Here is a 25,158-nt window from a genome sequence, read left to right on the forward strand (position 1 = left end):
GTTGATTGTCGAGAGGTGAGTGGTTTCTCTTCCAAAGACTGTTTCCACTGTGCTTTTGATGGCATTGTTACCGCCCCGAAAAAGCTAGCGGATTGCCGGGTTGTAATAGGGTGGGTGGTACATTGTCTTCCGCCTGTCTGTTGGAGGTGACTGCTGCGGTGTTTTTGCTGCCGCCGTGGTGGTCGGACTGTGAAAAAGGCTGTCTATGTTGGCGGTTTCCGCCATGGTCGTGATCTCTTTTTTTTTTACCGCCGGCCTGTTGGTGGTATTACCACCACTTTAACACTGACCGCCAGGGTTGTAATGAGGCCCTATATGATTTATTTGTTTTTAAATATCAAATATAATTCTCCCATGTTCCAAATGATATAATATAAAACATACAAAACCTCCACCAATGATAGAACTGTGTGTGCTGAAATAAATATAAACGTTTTTCCAAACAATATTCAATAAAATATTAAAACAAGTTAAAAAATATAACATCAGTACTCTTGGGGAATTCCCTTGAACAGAAATGTAGAAAGATTAAGCCACAAGTCAAAAAGGCCCTCATTAGCCGCCCGGCAAGATCGGACCGCCGGGCGGCCAACAATGCGGCCACACCCCAGCCACGGCCATTTGGAGATCCCCACTGGGCCAGCGGGGATCTCGGCCGCAACACAGGAGCTGGCTCCAAGTGGAGCCGGCGGTGTTGCGGGCGTGCGACGGGTGCAGTTCCACCCCTCGCGCTTTTCACTGTCTGCATAGCAGACAGTGAAAAGCTGCCCGGGGCCCCCAGGGGCCTGTGACTCCACGTACCGCCAGCCTTTTCATGGCAGTTCAAACCGCCAGGAAAAGGCTGGCGGTAGGGGGACTCGTAATCCCCTGGTCAGTGGGCAAGCAGCGCTGCCCTGGCAGATTAAAACCGGCAAGGCCATTGTGGCGGGAATCCGCCGGCCCCGGTGGGGTTACCGCGGTGTCGTAATGACCTGGGAAGCACCGCCAACCTGTTGGCGGTGCTTCCGTCAAAACAGCCCTGGCGGTCTTGGACCGCCAGGGTTGTAATGACCCCCAAAATGTCTACGCTACATATGAGTGACGTTTAAGTCTTTTTGCTTGTAATCATTTTCCTCCATATCTAATGTGTCTTGGGTGTGGACCATTTGTACTTTGGTACACCTCTTCTTCATTTTTACAATTGAGGGGCCATGTGTAGATTAGTTCTGCTTACAGGGTCCTCATTTCTTTGAAAGGCATGTCAATGCGTTTTGACCCCCATTTAATTTGGGGTCTCCTCAGCACAGGATTCTGGTGTGGTGTATTTAGAGGCGAGGGAGAGGTCTATTACTGAAAAGGGGCAACATCTGCTTAAATGTGAGGGAACCCAATTAGGGTGCACCCTGCCTTATTGTGTAGCCCTAGAAATTACTTCATATGATTGAATCTTCATATAGGCAAATACTTCTTAGTTAGTTATGTTGGAGTCCAAGGTCATATGGTTCTTTAGAGGACCTTTTGTGTGAAAATATCTGTCATATTTAGTGACAAGATTTAGTGCAGGAGTTGTGATAGTCATCTTTTGAAAGAAGCACAAACCTTACTGAATTTAGGAATTTCTACATACCTTTGGCTTAAAAGAAACCTTATATTGAGTATTAGGGGGAATATCATGAAACCTTTTTATGTCAAAGGTAAAAAAACACATTGATGTGTGCATTCTTTCTGGGGGACTTCTTCCTTGTACCTGCAGAGTTCTGCAAGGTCAATTGTCCAGCTTGGAGTTAAAATAGCAACAAATGGATGCATGTATCATTTTAAAAACATTCAGTCTACATTTATCCCCAAACTGTCTCAGATGATTTCTTCTGTCAGTCGCTGGGATGAATGCCAAAAGCAGCATTCAAAGAAGGGTCCAGGTGTTTGAATGCTCATGGTTAATGCTTTTAAACCACATTGGGGAAGTACTGGGGGATAGATGGATGGTACAAATGTATACTGGGTAACTCAGGCATGGGGCATAGCTTAGCCGCTAGGAACTGTACTTTGACGTGGACAGTATTATTAACTGCAGATGTCTGTTTACATTCAGGATACTTGGTTGTGTAGGGCCAAAAGCGAATATGTAGAAAAGCCCTGTCATTGGAACATTGTTGCGGTTCAGATTAGGGACTGAATAGGTTCAAATGTGCTGCATTTCAGAAAACTTGTTCAAGCCCAAGTTGATGGTACAAAATTTAAGGATAGTTGGTGCTTCATTTTTAAGCAGTAAGCTGGTCCTTTTACTCCTGTATACTACCCCCTTACCACTTCTCATACTGCCCATTTGATCTCATTCTGAAAGGGTTAAATAAAATGTTTTACCCAGGGCGCGTCAGTTAATTATCAAATGCAGGACTTGTACTGGCTGATCCTTTATTTTACCCCATGGATCGACCGTACCATGTACAAATTATTGCAGGAGCAAAGGACTCCATATACGAAATTCTTAGTTTTACAAATACACAATGTCGTATATATTGCCTTCTAGCCCATGTGCATGAATCTTGTACCCTCGATTGTTTGAGAACAAATTAAACATTCACCACATTTAAAGTTCTTGAATGAGTTCAGAGTTTCATAGATTTCTAATTGTTCTCTGGGTTTGGGAGAAGGGTTCTGTGCAAGATGCCATAACTAAAGAGAAGTGTTCCTAAAGAACAGAGTTAAGCTGACAGCTGTTTCTAGTTTGTGGTTGCTTTGTGGGCAGACCCGACCCTAGGTTGGGACCTGGAATCTGACATAGGAGACAAAATGGGCTACACAACCTTGTTGACTATGGTAGTACTGTTTGCATAGTGGCATCTCTCTATGAGCAGCCTAGGGTTAATCGTGTCACTAGAGGGGTATGCAGGTGAGGAGCAGGGTTCCTCAGGCACAGTGGATAGGGTAGATGTTGAGAGGGGTACTGGCAGGTTCAGAGGATCACCAAACAGGCATGTGCCAATGCAGAGGGGGTGAATTGTCCCTGTTATACCCTAGCTCTCAACTGGAGGGGGGCCTGTGTAGCAAATCTGCCTTTCTGCATGGTCACCCCAGTTTTTAAAAAACTTTTCCTTGTCCATGTTTTTTCTGGCTTTAGGACTTGGTACACTTTACCACTGCTAAACAATAGTAAGGTGTCTGTGCTTCCCCTCTAAAACATGTGCTGTACATGGAAATCCCTAACTGGTCTATTTAATGTCCATGTACATCCATTGTAAATGGTGCCTAAAGCGCATGCTTAGCATGAAAAGTTAAATGTCATATGTGGCTGCAATGCATTCTTACACTATACACATATGTGACAAAAATATACTTCTGCCAGGAAATATGCTAGGCTGCAGTTTAAATGCGCCAAAGTGACACATGACATGGGAAAGTGTCTTTGCTTTGGAGGAAAAGACTATTTTTATATATTCATAAGTAATTCCTAAAGTGTGCCTTACACACCCATGGGGCAGGGTGATAATATATAAAAAAAATAGGGCACACTTGCAGATGCCAAGTAGCACTTCTCCTATTCATTCCTAGGACCAACCTGGAGAGCCAGGTTCCAGCAAAAGTAGTAAGGAAAACCAGTTTGGATCCTGTCAGTTAAAGGAGTGGTCAAGAAGCTGTAGACAGGCCTGTATGGTTGTAGCTGGGCCCTGCTATGTTGAAACAGAGTATCCTGGGTAATGTTATACTAAGGCATGGAGGAAGTGTTGCAAAAGGAACTATGGGACTGCAAATTTTCTCCATTCACTCTCTAGTACATAGGATAAATCTGGAACCTCAATTACCACCTCCTCAGAACATTCCTGGATCTTGGAAGTATCCATTCAAAGACGAAAGCACTGCTGAAAAAGCATCCTGACTTTGCACTCCTGCTCCCCGCTGAAAGAAAAGGACTTGCGCAAGAACCTGAGCAGAAGAAGCTTTTTTATCAGTTAGAGACTAAGGGCCTGATTTAGAATTTGGCAGATGGATTACTCGGTCACAAACGTAATGGATATCCTGTCCATCTTATTACAAGTGCCATAGGATGTGATGGACCTGTAATACAGCGGACGGGATATCCATCACATTTGTGATGGGGTAAAATGTCTGCCAAACTCTAAATCAAGCCCAAAGTCTTTGACAGGGAAAACCCGTTTGGAATATTTAAGTTCCACTCCATTGCTGTTGGCTTGATATTACACCTATGTCCCAATCCACAGTGAACTGCTGTTTTTCCATAATGGTTGTTTTTTGCCTATGTGCTTAAATATTTGAAACATTCATATCTCCAGTTCTGCTTAACACTATTTTAATGACCCTGCAGTCTTTTTCTCATTAACATTTTCACTATTATTAGAATTGGGTTAGGGGCTTTATTATGTTGTATTCTATACTTTAAAATTGTCACCACGAAGAGCACATGACATAAAACATTTTTGGATGTACTCCACAAACATGGGGTCCGGGCTTCTCCTTGTTAATTGTAATATTTTTCTAAAGTAAATTCCTCGACTTCCCTCCTGTTAATACTTTTTATTTTGACGTGAGCATATCCTCTTCAAACGTTTTAGGTACTAACTCCTGTGCACAATGTAAGCATCAAAATTGCTTTTCGTACCCATCCATGATTATCATATGGTTGACCATAACTCTGCTTATTTTAATAAGTGCACAGTGATGCACACCAAGGACATCCTAGAGTGGGAGGTCAAGCTGTTTCTGGCTTAGGTTTTCCATCATAGGCACGTTTCCTGCCACCTCCCACAGAAAGAAAAAATCTTCGAAGGGGAGATCCTTTTCCTCCTATCCTAAGATGCATAAACATGTGAAACCTAAAGACAAGGAAACATCAGGACAGTTCTTACTCCTCTACCAGGAGCAGATCCACTTAACTGGCAAAATCTTGGGACCTCAACCTCTAATTCTGATGAGATTCTTAATCTTAAAAAGGTCTCCAGATTACTCTGTCCTTGTGCTTGACCACTGCACATTTTTACAATTTGAAAGGAGCTGCAATGGCACAACCCGTGGCCCTCGCTTCACAGAAGCTGTTGGCTGTGCCTCATGTAGTATTATCTATGAGAGGCAACTGGTGGTCTCTATGGTGTAGCTGTAATGAAGACCCAAAATGACCATGAATACAAAGCTCTTGGAGTGGTTAAGGAATAGCATGAATAGTGATACCTTTGGTGTAGTTCTCAAAATCATCTGTGGAACAGATGGGATCCATCCAGTCTAAGATTCTGAAGACTGAGGAGAGCTTGAGGTCTGCCAAGAAAAGAGTATGATTTTTAGAACAAGGCCTTCGCTGACACCTGCCACTCACTTCAAGGCACTCTTTGGTGCGGACTGCATGGTGCTTTTTAGGCCCATAGTAAAACATATGCATTCATGGAACAGGTGAAATCTGTTCCTGAGAAGGCCAAGGGCATCTTGTGATCCATCAGAAAAAGAGAGAATGGCTGGTTTCAAGAATGAGTTATTGGCTGAGCTTGTGTCAGTTTTGCTGCAGTTTGCTTGCTTCAAAGGCACTCTTGAGGACAGGCTCTAAGGTTTTGACAAGCGAGATGCAAGGATCATACATAACGAACAAGTTACTTACCTTTCGTAACAAATTATCTGGTAGAGAGTTTCTAGCTGCAGATTTCCTACCTTAGAACTCCCTGGCTTCAGTTTCGAATCCCAAATTTTTCTGCTGAGCAGTACCCTGAGTGCACCGTCGGGTGGCGTTGATTGGATCCGCTTGCGTCATCAGAGTCGTTGGAGCCGGCTGTGATGTCACGGTCTTCTATATAGGTACCACCTCAGCACACGCACGTCAGTTCTTTTCCACAACTTCCAACGCCAGAAGCGCAGAGTCATGGAAGAACCAACTTTTAACTTTTTTTTTCCCCTCTTTTTTCTGATTGTCTGAACAAAACATCATGCCCTGGAGAAAGGGGAAAAACCTGAATAACATATATCCGCAGAGTGGGGAGGCTTGGGTGGGTGTAAGGAATCTTCAGCTAGAGTTTCTACCAGATAGTTTGTTACCGAAGGTAAGTAACTTGTTCATCTGATGGAGACTTCTAGATGCAGATTCCTTATCTTAGAATAGTTACCCAAGCTATAACTCCTGGTGGTGGATTACAAAGATATACTGCACACAAGAAAGTCCTGCAGGACCGAGCGAGCAAAATGTCTCTCTCTTCTAACCTGGCTATCCAAGCAGTAGTGTCTTGCAAACGTGTGAAAGGAAGCCCACATTGCCGCCTGGCAGATATCCAGCACCGGCACGCCTCGAACTAATGCCGTGGTACCAGCTTTCCCTCTGATAGAGTGAGCTCTCAAGCCCTCAGGAGGCTGCTTCTTAGTCAAAGCGTAGCAAATTTGAATACAGAGAATGACCCAATGCGAAATGGTTAGTTTCTGGACTTCCTGTCCCTTCTTTGCACCAACGTACCCCACTTAGAGTTGGCCGTCCACCCGGAGAGTAGAACGATAACGCTCTTTTTTTGGTCCAGCCGATGGAGACGCTCCTTTTCTTTAGAGGGATGCAGTGGAGCAAAGAAGATGGACAGGGTGATATTTTGACCCAGATGGAAAGGGTTCACCACCTTGGGGAGGAAAGAGACACGAGTTCTGAGGACTACCTTGTCAGGATAGATCGTGAGATACGGCTGTTACGATGATAAAGCCTGCATCTCACTCAATCTCCTGGCAGATGTGATCACCACTAAGAAGGCTGTTTTGATAGTGAGTAGCCGGAGAGGACAGTTATGTAAAGGCTCAAAAGGAGAACACATTAGAAAAGTGAGCACTAGATTAAGGTCCTACTGGGGCAGAACAAAAGTGGAGACCCCATTCGTGATCCACTAAGCATTGCCGGCTGAGTTTGTCCACCCTGGCGTTCAGAGAACCTGCCAGGTGTTGAACCACAAGGGTTATGCCCTGATGTTCCAGCCATGTCCAGAGACAAAGGGCCTCTTGACAAAGTGTCCACGCCCCACACCGCCCTGCTTGTTGCCACATCGCTGAAGTGTTGTCTGTGAACACCTGCACTACCTTCCCTTTCACAACAGGAAGAAATAACATTAATGCTAGCCGGATCGCCCAAAGCTCCAACAAGTTGATATGGAACCCGGATTCCGCCGGAGACCAGAGACCCCTGATCTCCACCTCTCCCTGATGGCCACCCCATCACAGAAGTGATGCATCTGTCACTACTGTGAGATCTGGTTGGGGAAGGAAGAGGAGTCTGCCTTTGACCCAATCGCAGTTCACTAACCACCACTGCAGATCCTTTGCAGTTCCCTCAGATCTGAACCACATCGGTAAGATTTCCCTGATGCTGTGCCCATTGGAACTTCAGATTCCATTGCAGAGCCCTCATATGCCATCTTGCATGCTTGACCGATAGGATGCAGGAAGCCATGAGTCCCACCAGCTTCAGAGTCTGTCTCACCGAAATCCAGGATAGAGGCCTAAACATCGGCATCATAACCTGAATATCCTGGACTCGCTGCTCAGGAGGATAGGCCCGATACTGCACTGTGCCCAGAACAGCTCCAATGAAAGTGAGCTTCTGAGACGGAGTCAGGTGTGACTTTTTCCACGTTTATGGTGAACCCCAGCGAGTGCAAGAGGTTCGCGGTCGTCTGGAGGGGGGTGACGACAGCCTGGGGCATCAGAGCCTTCAAGAGCCAATCGTGGAGATAGGGGTGGGGTTTTGGGTGAGGAAACTAGGGTCATTTGGAGCAGGTCTATGGGGGCGGCCAATTGTCCTATTCACAGGAGCTCCTGTGCTGGGTTTGGACCATGTACCCAGAAGGACATTTGTGAGGGCCTCATTGAAGGGTAACAATGGCTCTGATGTAGCACCCCCCCTGGCGGAAGCACCTCCATCAGGAGATTAGTCCTGACTGGCACAGTAGGCAAATTTAGGTCCAAGATCTCAGCTGCCCTACGCACCACCATGGCATAAGATGCACCCTCCTCCTTAGCCACAGGGGGAGGAGAGAGCATGCCAGCATCTGGAAAAGTATCCAGTCCAAGGTCTTCCCCTAGATCCTCATACCAGTCCTGATCATGCTCCAATCCATACTCTAAAGGGTACGCAGACCCCTCCCATTCCTCTCCTGTGCCTTTCTGTTCTGAATAAGCCTCAGGCACTGGTCTGGGCCTAATCGGCGCCGTCGAGGTCAGAATCGGCGTTGTACACCTTCATTCTAGCTCCGGTTCATCTGCAATGAGCATGGGGCTACCACCCCCGGTGGGTGCCGGTGGTCGAGGTAGCGTCGACGTCGGGCCTGGTGCCAGAGGAAGTCGACTGTGAGAGACCGGCACCGGTGCAGATCCGCTATCGGATCCCGGGGCACCCAACAGCGCCGAAGCCACCGACGTCGAATCCAATGGTGCCCCTGCTGACCCCACGCAGCCCGAAGACCCAACGAGGGTGCAGCCCACTCAAAAACAAGGCGCATAGCCTCGTAAAATTCTTTAATTTGAGCGGGGGTCGCTCCAGTCCCCGGAAAAGGGGGAAGACGCAGAGTCAGCCCTGGCGACGGCTCCGCTGAACCGTGCTCGGAATGTCGGCGTTCCCTAGACGCCTCATCGGGCCGATGGGCGTGGCGAAGTCGAAGTCCACTTGGACTTCTTCTTCTTGTGCCTCTTACCTGAAAGCCCCAAAGACCTCAAACACAAGGAGGATGACTTGGGGCTCCCGGAGCGGTGACGCGACCTCCTCCTAGAGCGGCACCGTGACCTCCTCGGAGTCATGCTAACCGAAGACGGCTGACAGCACGCTAGAAGTTTGAGAGATCTCTCTCTCAAGGCCTTCGGAGCCATGGCCCGACAGTAAACACGTGACTTTGAATCGTGGTCTTTTTCCAGAGAATAAAGAAACACCTGGCGTGGATCTGTAACCGACATGGTGCGAAGACATCATTCAGACAATCCAAAAACTTTGACAAAACCATAGAAAAAAGGGTAGCTCTTTCTGGATCTGCGCTGCGGTGCTTGAGATGAAGGGCCCAGCGGAGCAGTGCTTGAGATGAAGGGCCCAGCGAGCGGTGCAGAGACGGCGGGGCCCAGCGGAGCGGTGCTTGATATGAAGGGCCCAGCGGAGCGGTGCTTGAGATGAATGGCCCAGCGGAGCGGTGCTTGACAGGAAGGGCCCAGCGGAGCGGTGCAGAGACGGCAGGGCCCAGCGGAGCGGTGCAGAGACGGCGGGGCCCAGCGGAGCGGTGCTTAAGATGAAGGGCCCAGCGGAGCGGTGCTTGAGATGAATGGCCCAGCGGAGCGGTGCAGAGACAGCGGGGCCCAGCGGAGCGGTGCAGAGACAGCGGGGCCCAGCGGAGCGGTGCATGAGATGAAGGGCCCAGCGGAGCGGTGCTTGAGATGAATGGCCCAGTGGAGCGGTGCTTGAGATGAATGGCCCAGCGGAGCGTTGCTTGAGATGAATGGCCCAGCGGAGCGGTGCTTGAGATGAAGGGCCCAGCGGAGCGGTGCTTGACAGGAAGGGCCCAGCGGAGCGGTGCTTGACAGGAAGGGCCCAGCGGAGCGGTGCTTGAGATGAAGGGCCCAGCGGAGCGGTGCTTGAGATGAAGGGCCCAGCGGAGCGGTGCAGAGACGGCGGGGCCCAGCGGAGCGGTGCTTGAGATGAAGGGCCCAGCGGAGCGGTGCTTGAGATGAATGGCCCAGCGGAGCGGTGCTTGAGATGAAGGGCCCAGCGGACCGGTGCTTGAGATGAAGGGCCCAGCAGAGCGGTGCTTGAGATGAATGGCCCAGCGGAGCGGTGCTTGAGATGAATGGCCCAGCGGAGCGGTGCTTGAGATGAATGGCCCAGCGGAGCGGTTCTTGAGATGAATGGCCCAGCGGAGCGGTTCTTGAGATGAATGGCCCAGCGGAGCGGTGCTTGAGATGAAGGGCCCAGCGGAGCGGTGCTTGACAGGAAGGGCCCAGCGGAGCGGTGCTTGAGATGAATGGCCCAGCGGAGCGGTGCTTGACAGGAAAGGCCCAGCGGAGCGGTGCAGAGACGGCGGGGCCCAGCGGAGCGGTGCTTGAGATGAAGGGCCCAGCGGAGCGGTTCTTGTCACGGCGGGCCCCAGTTCAGCGGTTCTTGTCACGGCGGGCCCCTGTTCAGCGGTGCTTCTCCCGGCGGGCCCCTGTTCAGCGGTTCTTGTCTCGGCGGGCCCCTGTTCAGCGGTTCTTGTCACGGTGGGCCCCTGTTCAGCGGTGCTTCTCCCGGCGGGCCCCTGTTCAGCGGTTCTTGTCACGGCGGGCCCCTGTTCAGCGGTTCTTGTCACGGCGGGCCCCTGTTCAGCGGTTCTGGTCACGGCGGGCCCCTGTTCAGCGGTTCTTGTCACGGCGGGCCCCTGTTCAGCGGTTCTTGTCACGGCAGGCCCCTGTTCAGCGGTTCTTGTCACGGCAGGCTCCTGTTCAGCGGTTCTTGTCACGGCGGGCCCCTGTTCAGCAGTTCTTGTCACGGCGGGCCCCTGTTCAGCGGTGCTTCTCCCGGCGGGCCCCTGTTCAGCGGTGCTTCTCCCGGCGGGGCCCTGTTCAGCGGTGCTTCTCCCGGCGGGGCCCTGTTCAGCGGTGCTTGTCCTGTGTTTCTAGGGAGCCAGACCTGGCCAAGACTTCCCGCTCAGTCGCCATCCGACCTTGCGGTCGCGGGGCCCTCCTGTGATGGAGTCCTGGACCCGTGGGTGTCGTCCGTCACAACCGGAATGGGGCTGGTGGGGCAGCTCGCCTGCTGCCTGACTTCTCCGCCCTGCTGCCCTTGCCCTCCTTCGCTGAAGCTCTGTGGCCCTTGCCTCCCTTTGATGATGTGGCAGGTGACGGGGCAAGGCTACTGTCCTTGGTGGCAGCCGTCTCAGGCTTGTCGCGCCGGCCCTTCTTTTTTTTTGTCCTCTTCCCAGGGGGTGGGCTGGCTGACCCCTTGCTGCTGGCCGATGTTCCTGCCCTAGGAGCTGGTGGACTCCAATAGCCCTGCACTATGGTCACAGTAGATGCAGGGCTGGTGGTGGCTGAGGTGCTTTTTTTACTCTTACCAGATGGAGGGGATGGGTCAGTGATTGGAACGAGGTCAAGGTTGGAAAGGAAAAGGACTTGGGAAGGACAGGGACGTGTAGGTGTAGTGGGTATGGGAGTGGAGGAAGAGGATGTGGTTGTAGGAGAGACAAGTGTGCTGTCTTTGGGTGCAGGTGCTTGTGACGGAGGCTGTCGTGAGGTGGATGGCTGTTGGGTGGGTGGCTGTCTGCGTTTGTGTGCTTTGGAAGAGGGGGTGACAGACACACTGGGAGAGGACACAGGGGACGTGTAAATGGCAGTGGGGGTGGTGACTGCACGTGTGCGGACTGTAATGGAGGGTGTGCTCGTGATGGAAGTACTGGCTGATGGTGGTGTGCATGCAGGTGTGAGTGGAGACGTCACAGGGAGGGAGGAGGGAGATGAGGAGGTGGGGGACACAGAGGTGGTAGTGACTGTTGGCATGTCTGCATCTGGATGTTGCTTGGGTGAATGCTTGTGGGATCTGTGGTGCTTATGTTTGGATGAGCTGCCCTTGGGTGTAGAGGTGTGTGCAGGCTGGTCTGATGGTGTGGATGGGATAGGCAGAGGAACAGGAGACTGGGACTGGGTGGAGGAAGTCAGAAGAGGGAGGCTGGAGACAGGGACAATGGCTGCCGTCAGTGCTGAGGCCAGAGCGTTGAACGATCGCTGATGGGCAGCCTGACCCGAATGAATGCCCTCCAGGTATGCATTGCTCCGATGCACCTCCCTTTCTACACCCTGGATGGCATTCAAAAGGGTAGACTGCCCAACAATGAGTGTCCTGAGGAGGTCAATGACCTCCTCACTGAGGGCAGCAGGGGTAACTGGGGCAGGGCCTGAGGTGCCTGGGGCGAAGGAGATGCCCGTCTTCCTGGGCGAGCGGGCACGGAGCGAAGGCTGAGGGGCTGCTGGGAGGGCGGGGCTGGTGCGCTGGGTGGCGGCTGTACCTGTTGTGGCGGTGGGCACGGATGTTGCCGCCACCGCTAGGGAGCTCCCTTCCGAGGACGTGTCGGTGTCGCTGACGTCTCCACGGGTCCCCGTTGTGGAGCTCCACTCGCCCTCCATCTCACTGGTGTACTCGGAGTCTGTTGTATGGCCCTCCGGGGCCATGTGAGATGCAGCTCCCTCGTGCGCCGATGCCACTTCTCCTCCGCCTGATGATGCTAATGCACACATGAACAGGAAGACAAAGAAAATGGGGGGGGGGGGAGAAATGAAGACAGGTTGAGTGCATGCATTGGCAACACCGTTGTCGGAGAGGACAGACACAGAAGCCCCCTGCACTAGGCCGCGCAATCGGGGTACACTACTCAGTTATTGTGACTAGGCCTACAGGTCTATGGAAGACAAATACACACATGGGTGAGGCCGGACCATGGATAGCTGTACTTGGCACCCTACAGAGGTGGGGGGCGGGGGCACAGGGCCGTGTCTAACGGAGGGGCCTAGCCTACAGAATGCGCCCTGGCCTAGAGATAGCCACAGCCCTCCTCCCCCACCCAGACACCTTCACTGCGCACAAAGATAGCAGAATGTGCTGATACTCACCCCCTTGTGTCTGCTGTGATGTCCTCACGCGCCCATCCAAATCGGGGTAGTCCACCGCCAGGATCTGGGACATCAGGGGGGTCAATTGGCGGCTGGCACCCCTCCTACGTTGGGAGGCCATCCCCAGCAGAGACTCGGCGGTCTTTCTGGTCCCGCGGCGGATGTCCTCCCACCTCTTTCGGCAGTGGGTGCCCCGTCTGTTGTGGACCCCAAGGGCCCGGACGTCCTTGGCGATGGCACGCCAAATGTCGATCTTCTGATGGGCGCTGACCTATATGACATGTACAGGGTGGTAAAGGAAATCGCATCAGTTTTCTGCCTGGTCAATGTGAGTGCCCCCCCCCTCCCCAACCTTGCCATGTGGCACATGCTCTCATCTTTCGTGCGTTGCACTCCTCATTCGCTCCCCTCCCCACCTTCTTACATACACCCCACTCAACACAGGCATAGCCCATTCAACGTGCACCCTGTGTACTAACCTGTTGGTCTGGAGGACCGTAGAGTAGCGCATACTGGGGGAGGACCCCATCAACAAGTTTCTCCAATTCTTCGGAAGTGAAGGCAGGGGCCCTTTCCCCAGTCGCAGCAGCCATTGTATCTCCCAGACCGAGGTCACAGCAGCACTTGCAGTATAGGTCCTCTCCTGTGGATGATCAGGTCTCGAGTGATTAAGCAGTTAGAAAATGGCTGTCACGCCCGCGGCAGTGCGTACCGCGGCGGTGCGTACCGCGACCGCCGGCGCACATCGTCATTGGCTCCTGAGACCCATAGGGTTCAATGTTAACCAATGCTGCTTTGCGCCGCGGTCTTCGACCGCCTACCGCCACGGTGTGCCACGCCAGCGCAGTGACCTCACATCCCACTGTCACACTTCACAGGTCAGGCAGCCGCCATTTCAAGGGCCCACATGGCATAATTTCTACTGCGTCACACAGGCCTAGGCCTTGCATTGCCACTCATACAAGCCTTTCAATGCATAGCGATTCGTGTACTGTGCAAGCTGTGTGAACGAACCTGTGGGTTGCTTGACTCTGTGCTCCATGTTGTCCTTCCTAGGCACCGTCCGCTGGGACTTGCGAGGAGAAGGATGAATCCTCCCGTGTACCGACCACTGGTGGACCTGTCGACAATGGAAGAACGACATATCATACTTACATACAGGCTTGACAGAGCAACTATACATGAACTATGTGCCCAGCTGGAGCCAGACCTGATGTCCCCCATCCGCCAACCCACAGGGATTCCCCCTCTGGTGCAGGTTCTGTCAGTACTCCATTTTTTGGCAAGTGGGTCTTTTCAGACAACAGTGGCCATATCATCTGGGATGTCTCAGCCTATGTTTTCTAAGGTTTTGTCCAGAGTGTTGTGTGCCCTGATGAAATACATGCAGAGCTACATTATTTTCCCTGAGGTGGGCGAACTGGCTACAGTGAAGGGTGATTTCTATGCCCTTGGACATATCCCCAACATCATTGGTGCCATTGATGGGACCCATGTGGCTTTGGTTCCCCCCAAAGAAAGTGAGCAGGTGTACAGAAACAGAAAAAGTTATCATTCGATGAATGTCCAGGTGGTCTGTTTGGCTGACCAGTACATCTCCCATGTAAATGCCAAGTTCCCTGGGTCAGTGCATGATGCGTATGTCATGCTGAATAGCAGCATCCCTTATGTGATGGAACAGCTACAGAGACACCGTGTGTGGCTAATTGGTGACTCTGGTTACGCCAACCTGTCGTGGCTACTGACCCCAGTGAGGAATCCCCGTACCAGGGCAGAGGAACGGTACAATGAGGCCCATGGGCGAACTAGGAGGATCATAGAAAGGACCTTCGGGGTCCTGAAGGCCAAGTTCAGGTGCCTCCATATGACAGGTGGATCCCTAATGTACTCACCAAAGAAGGTGTGCCATGTCATCGTGGCCTGCTGTATGCTTCACAATCTTGCTTTGCGACGCCAGGTGCCTTTTCTGCAGGAGGATGGTCCAGATGGTGGTGTTGTAGCAGCTGTGGAGCCTGTGGAGAGTGAAGAGGAGGAAGACAACGGGGACGACACAGACAACAGGGATACAGTCATACAACAATATTTTCAGTAGCACACAGGTAAGAATCACCCACGCCATTTTACATTTACTTAAGGCCTCATGCGTCTCCACTGTCTGTGTTTCCCCCCAGTTCCTGTTAACTGATTTGTGACTTTCCCTTCCCTTTTCAGAGCTGTATGACCCACTGCCTGACTTCAGCTTTGTTTGCCCATGGACTAAAGCTTATTGAAATTGGTATGTTGTCATCACAACGTAACTGGACATTATTGCACCGTTATGTGTAATACATTTGTTAAGAATACAAGCAGACTCCTGTTATTTTAAGTGCAATAAGTGATTTATTTTAAGTGCTACATATAGGTACATGATTGTAAAAGGGTGATGGGTGGGGGTGGAGTAATGTCCATGGCAGAGTCCAGTTCTCAGTCGCACAGGTGCATTGTCCATATGCCTGTGGAAGGATGGAGCAGGGGCAGTTAAAGGTTGGACAGGGTGACAATGTGGGACAGTGGGATGACATCAGGGGGTATCTTAGGCTGGCGGGGGTCTTGCAATCCTACTCTGTCTTCTTGTGAGATCTCAGGTTCCTCTTGCGGGGTGGTTCTTCTTCTGCAGGAGGTGGGGTTCTGGTGGCCTGTTGTTGTGTGGGGGCCTCCTGTCCACTAGCCCTGGCGGAGGTGGTAGGCTGTTCCTGGCCTGGGCTAGTGACAGGGGCCCTTTGGGGTGCCACATGGTCCCGCAATGTGGTGACTATCTGGGTAAGGGCCACGACGATGGTCCCCATTGCGGAACCGATGTTCCTCAGTTCCTCTCGGAACCCCATGTACCGTTCCTCCTGCAGTGCCTGGATCTCCTGGAACCGGGCCAGTACCGTCGCCATCGTCTCCTGGGAGTGGTGGTAAGCTCCCATGATGGAGGAGAGGGCCTCTTGGAGAGTCGGTTCCCTGGGCCTGTCTCCCCCCCTGTCGCACAGCAGCCCTCCCAGTTCCCCTGTGTTCCTGGGCCTCTGTCCCCTGGACGGTGTGCCCACTACCACTGCCCCCAGGTCCCTGTTGCTGTTGGGGTGGTGGGTCAACCTGGGTGCCCTGTAGTGGTGGACACACCGCTGATTTACGTGTCCTGGAGACAGAGGCATGGGCCCGCGGGGTGGGAGCTGTGCTGGTGTTCCCAGAGGGGGTTGGGTCTGGTGTAGCCTGTGGCTGTCTGTGGGGAACCGACTGTCCAGAGGTCCCCGATGGGCCGGGCTGGTCATCTGGGTCCAGGGAGACAGAGCTGCTGTCATCGCTGGGGGCCTCTTCTGGGGGTGGGATGGACATCTCTGGACCCTCCGTGGCGGTGTGGTGGCGTTCGGGTCCTGCAGTGGTATAAAGGTATGGTTATTGCTTCTGTGTGTGGCATTTCGTGTGATGGGTGGGTGTCCGTGTACCCAAGTGCAGGCATTCCCTTGTGGGGGCTTTTGTGAGGGTGGCTTGTGGGGGTGATGTGTGTGTGCAGTGGGCATGCTTTGGTGATGGGTGTCCATGCTTTGTGGTCACATGCAGGGCTTGGTGTTGGGATGGGTGGGTTGTGATGGTGAGCCTTTTGCTAGGAGTTGGTGTGATGGGGGTGGGGGTGAGGGTGGGGGTATGATTTGGCATGCAGGTGGGGTGGGGGTGGGAAGCAGTAGTGAAGATTTGACTTACCAGAGTCCATTCCTCCGCCTACTCCTGCGAGGCCCTCAGGATGCAGGATGTGCAAGACTTCCTCCTCCCATGCTGTAAATTCTGGGGGAGTAGGTGGGGGTCCGCCGCCAGTCTTCTGCACCGCAATGTTGTGCCTTGATACCATGGAACGCACCTTCCCCCGTAGGTCGTTCCAGCGCTTCCTGATGTCCTCCCGATTGCGTGGATGCTGTCCCACCGCGTTGACCCTGTCCACTATCCTTTGCCATAGTTCCATCTTCCTGGCAATTGTGGTGTGCTGCACCTGTGCCCCGAAGAGCTGGGGCTCTACACGGACTATTTCCTCCACCATGACCCTCAGTTCGGCGTCAGTGAACCTGGGGTGTCTTTGGGGTGCCATGGGGTGGTGTGGATGAGGTGTGGGGTGGCGTTTGTGGTGATGAGTGTGGTGCGTGTGGTGGTGTGTGGTGTTTGGTGCGTGGAATCTGTGTGGGTGATGGTGTTGTGTGCCTCTGTGTTGTGGGATTGTCTATTCTGTGCTCTCTCTCTAGCCTTCGTCAATAATTTCGGGTCGTAGGGGTTTGTGGGTGATGTGGGTGTGTGTTTTGTATTGTGTTGGGTGTGTGGGAGTGGTGTTAGTATGTGTATCAGGTGTGCGTGTTTCAAACTGACCAATGTGGCTGAGTTTTCTATGTGTGTGTGTATTTTGACCGCGGCGGTGTGAACCGCCAATGGAATACCGCGTTTGAAAGACCGCCGCATGGATTTGTGGGTCGGAATGGTATGGGCGTATTTCTGTTGGCGTGACGGTGGAGGTTTGGTCATCGCCATTTTTTCGCTGACCTTTGGTGTGGCGGACTTTTGTGGTTGTCGGGTTTTTGGCGGTTTGCAGGTTGCGGGTCAGAATGACCGTGGCGGTTTACCGCGGCCGCGGCGGTGTTATGGCGGTCTTCTGACCGGCGGTAAGCGCCTTTTACCGCCGAGGCCAGAATGACCACCACAATCTTAAAATCAACTTTACTAAAAGATGTATTTTTAAATTGTGACCTCATAGACCCCAAACTCCACATGTCCATCCGCTCCCAAAGGGACTCTACACTTTAATCAGATTTAAAGGTAGCCCCCATGTTAACCTATGAGAGGGACAGGCCTTGCAACAGTGAAAAATTAATTTAGCAATATTTCACTGTCAGGGCATATAAAACACATTATTATATGTCCTACCTTAACATACACTGCACCCTGCCCTTGGGGCTACCTAGGGCCTACCTTAGGGGTGTCTGACATGTAAGAAAAGGGAAGGGTTAGGCCTGGCAAGTGGGTACACTTGCCAAGTCGAATTTACAGTTAAAACTGCACACACAGACACTGCAATGGCAGGTCTGAGACATGATTACAGAGCTACTTATGTGGGTGGCACAACCAGTGCTGCAGGCCCACTAGTAGCATTTGATTTACAGGCCCTGGCACCTCTAGTGTACTTTACTAGGGACTTACTAGTAAATCAAATACGTCAATCATGGATAAACCAATTACATACAATTTTACACAGAGAGCATATGCACTTTAGCACTGGTTAGCAGTCGTAAAGTGCTCAGAGTTCAGAAGCCAACAGCAACAGGTCAGAAAAAATAGGAGGCAGGAGGCAAAAAGACTGGAGATGACCCTGCAAAAAGGGCCATTTTCAACAGAGGGTAATTCAGACTTCAGAGATTTCAGACCTCAGAAACAGCAACAGCTTTTTGAAGCAAAAACAAAAGTTCAAAATGGTAACTCTAGCTCATAATTTGCATTGTGGAGCAAAATGCTTATTTTCACATTTCAATTATATGGAGTCATATGTGCTTGCATTTCACCTATATGACAACAAGGTCATAGCATTTTCAATCTGATTTACAGTCTTTCACATAGGTTGTCCCATGGTTCTGAGGGTATCTACTGAGTTTAGGGTCGTAGTGGTGATTTATCTTCCCCAACAGGTGATACATGAGCTTCTATAACTTGACGATTGTTCATTAACTTACTGTTGGCAAATGCAGTAAGTCTACATCTCCAACTAAATGGATGCCTACTGTTTGATCTGTCTTTCCCTCTAAGTCCCTAAAATACAAATCTGACATCCTTGCATCAACCACAGTTTACTGAGTGGTGAAGGGAAATTTGTTTCCCCATAGCAGAGAGTTCAAGACATTTGGCATATGATGTTGATGCTTTGTCCATCAGTGAGTCTTAGGCCTGAATAATGCTTGAAATATGCATCTTTCTCTTTCTCCAGGCAAGGCTTAGGATGAGGCCATTCTAATGCTGTCTCAGCAACTAAAGGAATCATCATTATGCCAACCTTTAATGTGTGGCATTGGTTTCATAGCCATTACCTGCCAGCCTCCAAAGATAAGCAAAAGGAAAAAGGGTGACAACTCACCAACCATGTTACCTGTAAGGAGGTCAGGTGACAATTATGACATACGCATCCTTATATACTGTATGAGTGCATGAAAAAATTTGAAATGTATTTGTGACATTCTCTGAGGCCTTTCTTTCAAAAATAAGATAGTTCAAGCATCGCCTATTTCACATTATTTTGCACTATAGAAAATACCAAAGTGTATTAAATTAATACCTCATATGCGTAGTCATAGATCAGCCCTTTTTCCTCAAAAGGACATTCCCATTTTCCAACCGATTCTGGTACTGGATGGTCCTCATCCTTCCCGGATACAATATTTCTCATGAAGTTATCAAATTTGCTTTGGCTGTCAGTATCACAGCTCCCACCAATCGACCATATCATGGAGAAAGCAAAACAACCCTGATTTGAGAAAGAAAACACTTTGTAATAATAATTACAGCACAGAAAACAGGTTCTGGTATTAGTCACCTGAAAATTGACATAAACCCAACCCAGATACAATACATTTTGCTGTAAATGTCTACAATCTGCTTTAAATTAAGCATGAGGTTGTTAAAGGAATGTATTGTGTCACACTTAGGCACCATTTACTGTGTTTATTTGATGTAGCTTAACCTCTTTCATGTAGTTTTTCATCTATGAGTGCTATTAACTTGTAACCGTTGGCTTTGTACGGTAAATGTTGCTTTTATTCTGTATGTTTCCTTTTATTTGATTGGGACTGTATGACTGAACCACGCGTGTTATTATCATGCATGCCTTTACAACACGCCCATGAAAACGCAAATGCTGTTCCTGTGGCATGTCTTTGCACACATTTAAATAAAGTATGAAGCTGTTTATATATATATATATATATATATATATATATATATATATATATATATATATCCATATATACACCCACACATAAAACCCGTACCCACCCTAAACCCTAAGAATACTCTTGCTATCAAAATACCCTTACCCACCCTAAACTCTACAAATACAAATAACATAACATGTGTATTGTATAGTGCACATAACCCGTAGGTATCTAGGCGCTGAATAACAGATGTTTATTGTTACCCAACTCAATGATACTCATTTATACACTTGCCACTCAAATACCCTTATGCACCCTAAATTCTAAAAGTATTCTTGCCACCAAAAAACCCTTAACCACCCCAAAACCCTGAAAATGCCTATATATATATATATATATATATATATATATATATATATATATATATATTTATATATTCTACAGTAGGTATAGTTAGGGTCATGTTTCCATAGAAAAAGCATTTTTGGCTTGCCTATATCTTTGACACCGTTTGACAAACAAATCTTCCAAAAATATTATTTAAAAAGTGTGCTGGTGATTCTTGTTGTGCACAGAAAGTTTGGGGTGATCCGTCAAGCGGGGGACAAGAAAAAGGAGGGGGGACGTGTGTTTCCCTAGTTAATTCCCATAGGAGTTTTGAACAGGAGTACAGCCAGGTGACCCCAGGAGGCCCAGGTACTAGGGGCATGCCAAAAATAAGGTGGGGGGGTCTCCCTCTTGGCCTTGCCAAAGCCCTGCATGCTGCCACCTCCCCAGGGACATACTAATAAGATATGCTGGGGTTGTCCGGTGCCCCTGCAGCCCGGGTGATCGCCACCTCCCTGGGGCGAAGATTTAGATGTGAGCTGGGATGGCTGCACGGCCCCCACAGCCCTGTGGACCGCCAGCTTCTTGGGGTTAAACAAATAAGGTATTTTGAGGGGTCAAGTGGCCCCCCCAGCCCCGGGGACCACCACCTCCCCAAGGCCAATTTAATATATTATGCAGGGGGGCACAGAGCCCCTCCACAGCCCTGGGGATACCAACCTCCACAGGGTGAAGATTTAGCTGTGTGAGGGGGCCATGCAGCCCCCCCACAGCCCCAGGGGCCACCACCTCCTCAGGGCAAATGTAAAATGTTATGTGGGGGGCCACAGTGGATGACTGGCGGATCTGATGAAAGGAATGAGGCTAGTCCATTGCAAACTGCTCTGAACTTGAATATATTTAAGTGGACCAATGTCACCTTATGGCGCTAAAGGGAGCTATTATTAGTGGCAATCAGCTTCTTCCAGTTGTAAATACTTTGTGTTATATCAGGGTGTAAAAAAAGCTTCTTGAAGAACCAGCAATGTCATGTACTCTTCCTCCTGAAGCAGCTGAACTATCTCTTTAAGGTATATTATGCAAAACAGCTACTTTCTCAGGAATGTGTTCCGTTGTTTTAGATCCAGTATGGGTCTATATTCCTGTGCCTTCTCCCTGATGAGCAAGTACGTCAAATAGAACCTCTTGTTGCACTGAGACTTGGGCATGGGCTCAAAAGTATTTTTCGGCAGCATGCAAATAATTTCCTCCTTCATTAGGGAAAGGCATTGACAGGCACCTTGCATCAGCTCTGTTACAGGTGTTTTTGGATGAATTCCAAATTATGTTGTTATACCTGTTATCATTAGGGTGCTCTTCTCCCAAATATTTTGCCTTACTATTCCATTTTTTTATCTCATTTTTGTGTTCCTTAGAGCTCTGTCCAATTTACCACTCCTGAGCAGTGCACAAATGTGTGTGCTCACTCCTTAAAAAATGGTAAAAGTAGCTTTCACCCAATTGCCACATTTAATTTACTATACACGCCTATCAATGTGGTGCTACCTCCACCCAGGGCCTGTAAATTAAAGGCTACTAGTGGGTCTGTAGCACCAATTGTGCCACCCACTTAAGTGGCCTGTCAGAAATGTCTCCGGCCTGCTATTGCAGCCTATGTGTGCAGTTTTAAACTACCATTTCGACCTAGCAAAATAAACCTTTTGCCTGACCTAACCCTTCCTTTTTAATACATGTAAGTCACCCCTAGAGTAAACCGTTGTGTGTTACTCCCAGGATGTGAGAATAGGGGGAATAGGTTTTGGCTGGATGGGCCATCTCTGACTTGATGGTGGGGGGGGGGGAGAACCTATCACCTAACACACTTGCACATCACAAAGATGTTGCCTCAACACACTCACAACGGTTTTCACACTGGTCTTTTGTGTCCCTGGATGAGCTGTGGCCAAGGCAGGCAGGCAGGAAATTCCAGATACCTTTGGGGGTGTATATCCCAAGAACCTTCTTGCACTTCAAGGCTGGCACCAATTATAAACATTGACCCTCAGACCCAACTCTTAAGTAAATCTCTGGACCTGTGGAAGACTCAGAAGGACTGCTATGCCACTCTACTGCAGGAGGGACTGCTACTCTGCTGCCCTACTTCTCCGCTGCCCCTGCTGCCTGAGTGAAAAGGAGTAGTCCTGCATTAAGAACCGAGGACCACCAGAGTGACTCCAAAGGCTATTTGGATGGCCACCTGATCAGAGCTTCAGGGACAGAAAAGGCTCCAACCATCTTGAACCCAGCACCTAGACTCTGCCTGCTCTGAGTCTTGCCCCCTAAGTGGGCCACCCCAGTCCTGGACCCTTGGAAGTGGGCCTGAAGGTGCTCTACCAGCCCACCTTCAGTGTCTTGGGCAGAACTAACACAGAGTGATGCATCCTTACAGCTCAGCATAGGAACCACCACTGCCTGGCTCATCCAAACACAGGACCTCTCAGCAAAGCCCCTAGCTCCTCTGAAATGCAGCTGCACAATGCAAGCCTGACGCAGAACCTTGAATTGCAAGTCTCCGTTGACAACTTCTTCTGAACCGTTGGTGAGTGATGCCTCAAGTAATTTATTACATTTTATTCTTTTTTTCTGAATTGGTGTGGGATTTTTCACTTTATTACTGTTTGACGTACTGCATAAATACTTTATACATTGCCTCTAAGTTAAGTCTGAATGATTTGTGCCAAGCTACCAAAAGAGATGAGCACAGGTTAATTGGGTTTGCTTGTCATTTCAACATGACAGGAATTGTAGATGCTGCTTAAATAGGCCTACACCCTCCCCCCACAAGTATTCCAATTTGCTACAATGCCTATAGTGTGCTATAGCTAGAGCCTACTTGTCCATAGTAATTGCAGACCACTCTTGAGGAAAGTATCCTGTTCTATTCAGTACCCAGCTCTTGCAGCAATTATTCCCCAATCACAGCAGGGATGGGAGAAATCTGTAGCCGGTGCAAGTCTAGTGTCACTTTCTCCATGACATCTCACTACCTCTCTTCCTGGCAGGAGATATGCCATATTGTTATGCTTTTGAGGTTCCCCTGTCCTAATGCACAGACGTATGGTGTCTTACAGCAGATGTACTGCTATTGTTGTTGTGGGTGATAAGGCTGATGTAGCTGGAAGGCACATCTAAATCATCGCTATCCTTAGGTTCTTGAGCTGTGAAAGGATAGTTGTATAATTGCTTGAAGAAAACGCCACAATCTTGCTGTGTCAGTCTCTCCTTTCAGGCTCTTAAGGGCATCATTGACCACATGATTTCCCATCAGATGGGATGTCCAGAGTGGGATTTTGCACTACAGGGTGAAAATGGTACACATTAACCTTAATTGGCATCTAGCACTAATGTTCCCGCAAGTTGATAGAATCCAAAATTACAAATATCCATCAATCGTAGAGCTTAGATGTGAAGCAGTGAGGGGCTTGCACAGGATCCCCATAGCGGCCTCCTGAGACAATATGTTGCTTGATCTACAGACTTTCTGAGACACCCTCACTGAATGAAAACCTCCTTATAGATTAGCTTTATATAGCGACCTCACTCACCCTAACGCCCACCACTTTACCTCTTACTATTACCTTCCCCCTGTTCACTTCTCATGCACATTGTTATCACCAGGGAGTATTACGACTGGGACACATGGAACACCTGACACACAATTGAGAGAATAAATATAGGAGGGAAACCTGTGAGAGTGGGAGGTGGGAAGTTATCGAAGTACCTGAGATTTCTTGACGTCATGACCATTGTTTCTATCTGTTCTTATTACTGTAACAATCTTATGAGCCAGTTATTCCTACTGAACTACTGACCCACATGCTGCCCTAAGGCGATGATGTTGAGCTCTGTATCCATTTTGAAGTTTGTACTTCTGACTACTCTTGAAAATAATAAAATAGGCTGTGGACACACTCTGCTTCCCTTAATATCGCAAGAAATTCCTCTCTTCCCCTTCTTGAATGAGCTCCAAAAAAGGGCTGTTATCAGTTCACATTTGCTAATTATAGTGGCCTGGGGGTGTGGCCAAGATGGCGGCGTGAGCGGACGCATTGGTCCGAGCTCTGCTGCCTAGGCCCTGGATTCACTTCCCGACCCCGATCGGGAGGGCCTGTGGGGCCCGGCCGGGATGCCTGGAGTTGTGGGGCACCGGGGGCCCGAACTTTGAGGACGCCCGCGGGCGATCTGTTGTGCGCGTGAGGCCGCGTGTCTTGGGCCGGCGCCCGCGGCTGCCGAGCGCGGTGGACCGCGGCTCGCGCTGAGCAGCGCGTCTGGAGCCTGGCGACCTGCTGGGTGACCACAGGGGTGCGGCAGCAGCTTTAACAGGGGCCGCAACACCCTGGTGAGGTGGGCCTGTGACGGGGGCCCATTGGCGAGCTCGGTTCTGGGGCCGGAGAGGCAGGGGGCCCGCCTGCTGGCCCCGACGGGGAGAGACCCCAGAGAAGACGGCGGAGGGGCGAGGGCGCCCCTGAGTAGCTGTGCCCTGCAGTGGAGGAGCCGGTAGTGGCGCGGTGAGACTGGGTCGTCGGTGCGGGCGTCCTGTGGCGGCCTTTACTCAACACGAAGACGAGCTGTCTTGAGGAGTAGCCCCACAAAGTTCCCTGCAGAGGAAAGGCCGACGGCTGCTGGTGAGAATGTGCACCCAAGAGAATACGGCTTCCGGCGCTGACGCGTAGAGGTCCGGCTGAAATACCTGAGTTGAAGTTGTCAGAGGGCAGAGGAGATGGCGACTTCCAAGCCCAAGTGGGACCGGACAGTAAGAGATATGCTGACGGGGGATGCCCGGTGCCGGGGGGGCCCCATGAAGAACCGCCGGCCGCGAGGTCCCGTGAGGCAAGGAGGGAGATAACAGAGGATGAGGCGGCCCCAGTCACGAAGGGCTTCCTTACCTCCTTGTTTGAATCACTCCGCAGCGACCTGCAGGAACTCCGCAAAGATATATCTCACGAGGTGAAGGAGTTGCGGGTAGAGCTTACATCCATGGGTGAGCGGATAACCCAGGTTGAGGATGGGGAAGCTGCCCGCGGGGAGGAGGTGGCGGTCCTACAGCAGGAGGTTATACGCTTGCGGGAGCAGCAGGATCTCCTTCAGATGACGGTGGAGGACCTGGAGAACCGCTCACGCAGGCATAATATCCGTATTAGAGGAGCTCCGATTGGAGCTGAGAAGGAGGACATTGGAGACTTTGTAGTGGCGTTGTTCCGCTCAGTCATTGACCTGGAGGAGTCCCAGGAGATCGTCCTGAATAGAGTACATCATGTGGGCCGATCTGGCGGAGCCGGGGACTGCCCACCAGATATTTTGGCATGTGCCCACAATT

The 25,158-nt window shown here is 50.4% G+C and overlaps 1 protein-coding gene across 1 annotated transcript in view; it reads right to left on the reverse strand.

The window, feature by feature from the left end:
* DNAH12 (dynein axonemal heavy chain 12) overlaps positions 1-25,158 on the reverse strand; it is a 937,015-nt gene that overhangs the window by 484,860 nt on the left and 426,997 nt on the right. The window contains exon 36 of the mRNA XM_069206470.1: positions 18,881-19,069. Within this exon, the coding sequence (XP_069062571.1) occupies positions 18,881-19,069 (189 nt within the window). The remainder of the gene's footprint in view (positions 1-18,880; positions 19,070-25,158) is intronic.

This window comes from Pleurodeles waltl, chromosome 9 (genome assembly GCF_031143425.1).
Source record: "Pleurodeles waltl isolate 20211129_DDA chromosome 9, aPleWal1.hap1.20221129, whole genome shotgun sequence".
In the NCBI taxonomy this organism is placed as follows: Eukaryota; Metazoa; Chordata; class Amphibia; order Caudata; family Salamandridae; genus Pleurodeles; species Pleurodeles waltl.